The following is a 9,553-nucleotide window of genomic DNA, read 5'->3' as shown; positions in this document are numbered from 1 at the left end:
AATCATAGTTTAATAATAGAAACTGGAAGACATACCCACCTAGATGTACAAAATAGAATCTGTCCTTTTTGCGAAAAACGAAATGTATTCATCCGAGAGGATGAAATTCACTTTATTGCCTATTGTCCACTCTATGTATTACTTCGTAGGGATTTACTTCCCGTTAATATTAACGAAAACCCCACTAGAGATAAAATCACATCTTTATTTTCAACAAGAAATTCTGATACTCTATTTAAATTGTCTGTATACATTTACAAAGCTTTACTGATGAGAAGTGAGTATTTGAAGACTCTGTAAATTTCCCTTCTCCACATTTGCCTGTATACTTGTTAGACTTTGCCTCACGGTGACCATACTTTGTTCAAGATTTATTTGTAGTAACTTGTGTTTGTATGACGGGCACTGGCCCTTTACATAGACAAATAAACTCATTTTACTATATCAATTGCTGTCAGTATTTTATAATAAACAGTGTGGATAAACATCATGAGCGTGGTAATGATAAAGTCAGTTTCATCAACTTGTCGTTCATATGGATTTCGGTTAGGGGTGGGACCATATGATATACTGGGGGGGGGCTTGGAAGATTGGGGAAAAAAAAGATGCCAGGTGGAGTTGCTCGAAAAAAAAATCTGGCTTTAAGTGACTGATGGAAAAACAATTATGGACCATTGCACTCGGAAAAAAAAAATCTTGGCAATTGTTCGATGCACACTGCAGCATCAATAAAAATCAAGCAGTAGCTCTGGAGTTTTATAAAGCATAAACCATTTCAAGCTTGAGGAACAATAACTGAATATGAACAATTGTACAGTATACATGACCTTCTGATTAGAGGAAGTATGCTGAAATTGAAATTGCTCACCAGTGTTTTCCAGAAATGTGTAAATCTGAATGTATGGATTTTGTCAAAATACCACAAGAAGAGAGACAGCCTGCAAACATTTTACTATTATCGTTTGCGTATAGAAAACTCATAACAATGAAAAAATGCGTAGAGACTCAATCCAATGCGTAATATTATTACGCATTGGATCGACTCTCTACACATTTTTTCATTGTTATGAGTTTTCTATATACGCATGTTTTATTCGTAAATGCGAACACTGTTATAGTGAATTATCTTACCAATGTTTTTCTTAACAAAAGCGAATGAGTTTGATGGTTTTGGGGAAACTACTATGTGGTAATGAAGAATGGGAAATGGGCAATGAAATGAGCAGACAGCGGGTGATTTAAGATTAAATGTTACATCTTCACTGCAAATAAAACCAAAAGTGTGTCATAAATAATACAAACAAAACAAAATCATGTTTGTTTGTTTTGTTGTATGTGAGCCACGTCTAAGACACACAACAAAAGTACTGTTTCAGTCTGTAAATGTCACCTCAGATGCCACCAGAGAAAACCATTTCCACTCCAAAATTTCATTTTTCGCCTTGCGAGAGGGGGGACACCCCCCTCTCGCGCTCTCCGCCCCCCCCCCCTCGTTCGCTACGCTCACTCGCCGCTTAGTCGCTTCGCTCCCTCGCAGTCCACCCGCTACTTTCTTAAATTACCGGCTACTTTCAATGTAAGGACAACACTGACAAGTAAATGCCATAAATGTACATGATTTTACAAATATGTTTTCGTAAAGTGAATCCAAAATGTACATGTATTTACATATCTTATTTAGTTTCTTGAATATAGTCTGTGTGCGATAGAACAGCATCTTGTTTCTGGGTGTGAAAAACCAAGCAAACAAACATTGCACCGAAATTTGGTAAAAAAAAATGTATATCTCGATGAAAAAAGTGAAAAAAAAAGTTGCCAGCATATGCCCTGTAGAAAAAAATAATTCATGGTGAAGCACGTGGGAAAAAAAATAATGGCTCTCCACCATCTTCCAAGCCCCCCCCCCCCCAGGATATCAAATGGTCCACCCCTTACCGGTGAAATTACATCACCGAAGGTGACCTCAGGTCACGATTCAATGTCGTAAGGTCAAAGTTCGCTCTTGAATACATGCGCTGTGTGAGCTGGTAGCCGGGCGCCATTACTGAGCGACATATGTTTGACACCCGTACCGTGAGATTGGTAAGGTAGTTTTTGAAGGGTAGTATAGGTGTTATTTCGTCTTTATATGATATCAAAGTAGTTTTAATCTGATGAAGACCCCGTTTAATGTGCTTTAAGCGGGAAATACGTGTGATATTGAATGCGGCCGCGGCTGGCTTCATTGTCTCAAATTTTCTATGCCCAATGTGATACATATCACAAACTCGACACCGACTGTAGACAGTGTGGTACTTTCCCGCCCTTTCCCAACTCCCGAATTCCGTGCAACTTGTGAAACCATGGCACGTGAACAATACAAGTACGACTGATTTTCTTCATGTGACCAACACGGTGATAAAACTGGTCATAGTATCGTACGCTTGCCATGACATTGGTCATGTTTGTGGCGGTTCTTTCAAGCAGTGAATTGTCATGGATAGAAGCTTCAACATTGTGTACAGCCCACGGCCTTGCGCCTTCACGCTACATAGCCACTACGATGAAAAAAGCCGTGGGCTACAATTATTGCAGCATGAATGGACGTTAGAACACGTTGCGCCGCGTGCCATGACTCAAAGCACCATGGAACCGGAAGTACAGTAGAGTAGATGTGACCACATGATCAAAGGCTGGTCGTCAGTGTCATGCCATGCCTGTTGGCACGGTAAACTTTTACAAAACCCATTCACAGTAATCAAAGTCCAACCTGCATCTTCGACGATCGTATGGACCGGTGATGGTGGGCGAGAGTGTGATCGTGATACTTGGCCCTGGTTGGTTGACCTCATTTGTGAGTGCCTACTTTTCAATGAGGATTAACAGCGTCAAATTACATAGTCATTTTCAAAGCGCTGAAGCATACTATAGTAGACCATGGATGGGAGGGTCATGTTGCTGTCAGTTTCAAGTATTCCTCTTTGAATCCCACACCCATCAGACCAAAGTCAGTTGGATCCTGTGATTTGAAGCTATATTTCACATGTACATATGTCATGGACGTTCTCTAGTTGACTTTTATGTTTTATTGGCATTATATTGAATTCATTCTGGAGCAGGTTGCTTCAATTTCTGTCTATTTTGACCCAAGTAATTCACACCGTCTTGTTGCTGGTTGTGGTCTACTCAACCCTGGTTACACTTAGACCTTGTTACACTTTGCTTGTTACATGGCACCACTTTAAATATAGTGCAACTTTACTGAGAGAAATTATGTTTCTTTGAAGAAATTGCTTGAAAATAACATTCAGCCGTTTATACGCAGAATGCATGAACCACAGTCTAGCACCTATATGTATGTGGTGACAATTGGCTCTGTACACTTCACTTATACAATTACAATGCATCTTTATGTCCAAGCTGGATGGTGTCATGCAGTGCCTTCCTGCCGTTACTTGCTTCCACTATAAACCCACAAGGGTAGATTTGCTTCCATTGAAGTCCTACAAAGCACAGTGAGCATCTAGCAAAACTGGCGACTGCTTATGAGACACTGACACTAGTTTGTCTCCTCAATATTGAAGAAAAGGTTTGAGAGGGATGAAGTGACTACGGTAGAAGGATGAAATGGTCAAGGCTTGGAAGTGACCAGAAGCCATTCATTCAATGTTGCCAGTCAGCTCAAACATTGTGAACTGTGAACACCAGCAGAACTAGCTGCTCCTAAGTTACTAAGTACTGTGTTGTTCACATTTATATATTGCAATATAGAGCGGATTCCCTGGTAAAATCTCTGTTTATAAATCGTCTGCATTTAAAGTTATTCCAGTTGGAATTTCCCTAATTGTTATGTTTTGGGCATCAAAATTCAAGGATAGTAGTGCCAGACACCTCGCTGCTCAAGTATTAGATAACGCAAAAAATGCAGTACATGATGCTTGCATGCTGAAGAAAAATACACCACTGGCATGTGTATATCCTGTCCAAAATGGGCATAATCATATTTTTATCATAAAGTTTAAGAGGTACAAACCACACAATTATGATGAATGCAATCATTCATAGAAGAACACACTGCTTGGAATGATTCCAAGGTCCAAGTGACCTAGATCCAATCTGTTAGGAATCCAAAAAACTGGAGAGCAGACTTATCTGCCCACCAGGACACATATTAGTCACAGTAGCTGTAATAATTGCAGCCTTGTGAGCTGGGCAGTCTTTAGGTGGGCCAACCTACAACTTACTGGACACATTTTGTGGAAATATTTGTATAGTGTGGCATGGAGGTACTCACAAGACCCATCCCGGCTGACAAACTACTGCAATTGAGAGGTACTACCTCCATGCGACAGTGTACCCCAGACCATGGGGGGACTGTCTATGCCCAGACATGCATTAATATTCACTCATTCAGATTGACTGATGTTAAAAACCATGCAATGAATCTATATTTTAACCTGTTCACCCCCAGTTCCCTGTAAACAGGTCCACACTTACCATTGATAACAATGGGTTTGGACCAAACCATGGTGGTGAAAGGGTTAAGGGGTTTACTGTGAATCGTTTCCACTTAGCCTTTGTCTAGAATATTTGTATATTTGTCCAGGGATTGAACAAACCTAACAACAAAACTCAGTTTGTCAAAAAAACTCAAAAAGATGCAGTGGACAAGATTGGTACTTCCTTTGTACTGGCTAGCATTGAATAAATTAAGGTTGTTTGCAAAGTGGTCCACAACAAAACAACTTCCGTAAACATGTTTTAATCCAATTAACAATCAGATCTTATGTAAACTATCACGTATTATATCTGGAATCTTTCATTTCACCACAAATTTCGAGATGTAACTTCATACGTATCTGCTAGTTATTTACAGTCTCTGCTAGTATATATACAATAGCAGGCATCAAGAATGTCCACAATCCCTGTTTTGGTGAATCCTTTCTGTTATCAGTCTCTCATAATTGTTCAAATAGCAATGAAAATGTAGACATTCTTTTCGACTCTAGCTGGAGAGCCAATGAAACTATCAGGTGAAGAAATCTTCAATTTAACAACAAGCATCCATTCTTAGAAGGTTGATATGAATGGACACCTGAACAAACCAGATCTTCACTAAATTAGAAGAGTTGAAAACGTTTTAAAGTTAAATGCATGACAGTTTGTCTTTGTTTATTATTTAAGCATGTGTATTATTGTTAAATTTTTCGCAAAACTGGTTATATTTCAGCGACAGTTTTTCACACTGCGCAGATATATTTTAAGGGGAACACTGCAGTAACCACCAAAAGTATTAATTAAGCAATAACCCCTCCCGTGGCCAAGGTATATGTACAAGATTTGGGTAAATTACATGACATGCTGGGCAAACTGATAGACTATGACTGTATGTATATTTTATGTATATTGTATGTATATAGAGTAAATTATATCCAAATTTAATGCACACTCACCTGCAAAGGGGTTCTATTATATCAACTTTTGAATTTCTAGAGTTCAAATGTGGTTTTCTCTGTAGTTTCTCATCGAAAAAGGAGAAAGCAGAATTCAAAATTTAGGGATTGTTGTGACATGGAAATTCAGCACCTTGGAGCAAGGATTTTTAACAAGACAGATACATTGCACACATACTGTACTCTGCTATGCTTGTGATCTTTATGCACACAACAGCTTTTTCAGCACTGGGGAAACCAAATTTTCTAATAAGGCAGTTCTAAAAGCAAAAGTTTGAAGTATTCACACTTTTCTTTAATGATCTCAATATATTGAATCATTTCTCTGATCTAATCAATTTTCTGTCATCTAAACGCTTCATTGTTCTAGTATAAACCCATGCTGGCTAAGGCTCCTGTTTTAACACTGATGTATTTACTTTCTTACCTTAGCTGACCTCAGAATTACATTAGCATACTTTACTCAAAGATACTTGTCAATGAATTACATTGAACAGAAAAAAGAGTGATGGCGACCATGAATGGTGAACACAAACTGGATGAACACACTGCCAACTCTGAAGATAAAATTGCGGTACTGGATGCTGGCGCTCAGTATGGAAAGGTACATCAGTTGACACATTAATTTGATAAACACCCTGTTATTAAAGGTAGTATGTGCCTTGAAAGTGAAAGACAAACTTTTGCTCAAACTTTCCTCAATAAAACTTTCAACCATTCTATATATTCAAATAAAATAAAATTCTCTTACCAAATCAAGAATAAAAATCAGAGGTCACTGTGCATAGCTTGGTACTAGAGAAACAAATTGCCCAACATTTACCGACATTTGAAATTCAAAATGGCTGCCATCCCTGTGTTAATTCTAGGGGGAAAAATATAACCGTTGAATTTTAAGAGACATAGATCGTACTCCAAGAGCTTTAAAATTAGACCCCACAAGTAGATCAGAAAAAAATAGTAAAAATTTGAGAGTCCAGCTATTGGTCCCTTAAGCACATGCTACATTAAGCAATAAATTGTTCCAGAGACACATTTGTAAGATTTGACCTGCTCATGATACTACAGCCAACAGCTCGTATAAAATGGAGTGTTCAAAACCCTTATTGATATAGTCTTCCTAAAGAGAGGCTTATTGTTAAAGTACATTGTAAAACTATTGTATCATACTAACACTGTAGAATCTCTTCCACTTGCTTGGGATTTGTTCACAAATCGTGCCAGCTGATTCTTTTAAGCTTTGAAGTTGTCATGACAACTATTGCTCTTACAGGTAATTGACCGCAAAGTCAGAGAACTCTACGTAGATTCTGAAATCCTTCCCCTAGATACACCGGCATTTCTTCTCAAGCAAAGAAAATTCAAGTAAGTCATAAATCTTTTGTACTCATCATCTGGTTTGCCCATTCAAAGTTCAACATTTTTTGAAAGGTTTGTTCAATGTCCAGATTGATTAAAGTGGAACTATGACACTGGTGAATACTCCTATTGTAATAATTTACCATATAGCCACAGCTTAAGATAAAAAAGAATTGTTTTGTTATTTTTGTAGAGCTGTAATCATATCAGGTGGTCCTAAGAGTGTGTACGCAGAAGATGCTCCAAGATATGACAGTGACTTGTTCCGTTGTGGATTGCCTGTGTTGGGCATTTGCTATGGCATGCAGGTACTGTACATTTCATGATTTCATGATCATGACCAAAGTGTCTATGACAACTTACCGTACTAAAAGTTCTGTCACAATAAACTTGGCAATAAGTGCTACTATGGTTACAAGCAGCATTACAGCTGATCAAAGCAGACAGGTCTTGACCCCAATAGTGTGTTTTAGTCTTGACCCCAATAGTGTGTTTTAGTCTTGACCTCAATGATGTGGTTTAGTCTCTCATATGGGCGTTCTACACTATGCAAGGTAACTGATCATGATGAATTTGTAATTGTATTAGTGAAAAACAATGAAACTACTGTGAAATATCAAAAAATCATAATCCCAATCCATAAACAAATTTGAAATATCAAATTTTAAACTTTGTAGCGTGGAAATTGTAGCACACGGTTTACTTTTGTCATTTGACCTTTTACAGTTTGGAAACTTCCAACTTATCAGGAAGCAGCAAACAACAATCATCACAAGTTACGTTTGATGAGATTCACCAAGATGTATTGAAAGCAGATAAAAATTTTAAGAATTTGGTAAAAGGGTGAACTGACTCATATTTTACCCCTTTCACCACCATGGTTTGGCTCAAACCCTTTGTTATTGGTGGTGATTGTGGACCTGTTCACAGAGAATTAGGGATGGACAGGTTCAAGCTTGGCTACACCTTCATTGTTTTCACAGGGACAGTCAGACATCCGCTTATGGAAATAGGATGTTCAAGGAGAAGTAATCTTTTATCAAATGAAGTGTGTTATTAAGGTAGAATTCACCTCGAAATGAAAGACAAACTTTTGCTCAAACTTTCCTAAATGAAACTTTGTTGTGGGTTCGAATCCGATTGAAAACTATCCGTATTTTCTATCCTGGTCGGTAACACTGCTGGTGGACAGAATTGTCCCCGAGGTTATCGTTCGCCCAGTTAAAGCGATGAATTCGTTTCTTCGCTTCGATAAAGTGTGTATGTGCGATGTATGATAGTGAGCATGCGTGCGTGAGTGCTTCACGAACTCTACAACGTGTTGAAAGGTCTCAGTCAGAAAATGTAACAACTTAGCCGGCTATTGAACCACTCTTTTTTGGGAGTGGAGATTTAGCCGACTGGTTCTGTCTCAGGCCTCTCAGCTAGGCGACTGATGCCGTATGTTGTGGGTTCGAATCCGATTGAAAACTATCCGTATTTTCTATCCTGGGTGGTAACACTGCTGGTGGACAGAATTGTCCCCGAGGTTATCGTTCGCCCAGTTAAAGCGATGAAATTCGTTTCTTCGCTTCGATAAAGTGTGTATGTGCGATGTATGATAGTGAGCATGCGTGCGTGAGTGCTTCACGAACTCTACAACGTGTTGAAAGGTCTCAGTCAGAAAAATGTAACAACTTAGCCGGCTATTGAACCACTCTTTTTGGGAGTGGAGATTTAGCCGACTGGTTCTGTCTCAGGCCTCTCAGCTAGGCGACTGATGCCGTATGTTGTGGGTTCGAATCCGATTGAAAACTATCCGTATTTTCTATCCTGGGTCGGTAACACTGCTGGTGGACAGAATTGTCCCCGAGGTTATCGTTCGCCCAGTTAAAGCGATGAAATTCGTTTCTTCGCTTCGATAAAGTGTGTATGTGCGATGTATGATAGTGAGCATGCGTGCGTGAGTGCTTCACGAACTCTACAACGTGTTGAAAGGTCTCAGTCAGAAAAATGTAACAACTTAGCCGGCTATTGAACCACTCTTTTTGGGAGTGGAGATTTAGCCGACTGGTTCTGTCTCAGGCCTCTCAGCTAGGCGACTGATGCCGTATGTTGTGGGTTCGAATCCGATTGAAAACTATCCGTATTTTCTATCCTGGGTTGGTAACACTGCTGGTGGACAGAATTGTCCCCGAGGTTATCGTTCGCCCAGTTAAAGCGATGAAATTCGTTTCTTCGCTTCGATAAAGTGTGTATGTGCGATGTATGATAGTGAGCATGCGTGCGTGAGTGCTTCACGAACTCTACAACGTGTTGAAAGGTCTCAGTCAGAAAAATGTAACAACTTAGCCGGCTATTGAACCACTCTTTTTGGGAGTGGAGATTTAGCCGACTGGTTCTGTCTCAGGCCTCTCAGCTAGGCGACTGATGCCGTATGTTGTGGGTTCGAATCCGATTGAAAACTATCCGTATTTTCTATCCTGGGTCGGTAACACTGCTGGTGGACAGAATTGTCCCCGAGGTTATCGTTCGCCAGTTAAAGCGATGAAATTCGTTTCTTCGCTTCGATAAAGTGTGTATGTGCGATGTATGATAGTGAGCATGCGTGCGTGAGTGCTTCACGAACTCTACAACGTGTTGAAAGGTCTCAGTCAGAAAATGTAACAACTTAGCCGGCTATTGAACCACTCTTTTTGGGAGTGGAGATTTAGCCGACTGGTTCTGTCTCAGGCCTCTCAGCTAGGCGACTGATGCCGTATGTTGTGGGTTCGAATCCGATT

General features: G+C 39.5%; 1 protein-coding gene across 1 annotated transcript in view; it reads left to right on the top strand.

The window, feature by feature from the left end:
• Positions 1–2,764: 2,764 nt before the first annotated feature.
• The window catches only part of LOC139137698 (GMP synthase [glutamine-hydrolyzing]-like), a 33,083-nt gene continuing 26,294 nt past the window's right edge, over positions 2,765–9,553 (top strand). Inside the window, 4 exon segments of the mRNA XM_070705927.1 lie at positions 2,765–2,816; positions 5,930–6,036; positions 6,706–6,797; positions 6,985–7,099. Coding sequence (XP_070562028.1) covers positions 2,780–2,816; positions 5,930–6,036; positions 6,706–6,797; positions 6,985–7,099 — 351 coding nt within the window. The 5' untranslated portion in view covers positions 2,765–2,779.

This window comes from Ptychodera flava, chromosome 7 (assembly GCF_041260155.1).
Source record: "Ptychodera flava strain L36383 chromosome 7, AS_Pfla_20210202, whole genome shotgun sequence".
NCBI lineage: Eukaryota > Metazoa > Hemichordata > Enteropneusta > Ptychoderidae > Ptychodera > Ptychodera flava.
This window is presented reverse-complemented; position numbering and strand designations above follow the sequence as displayed.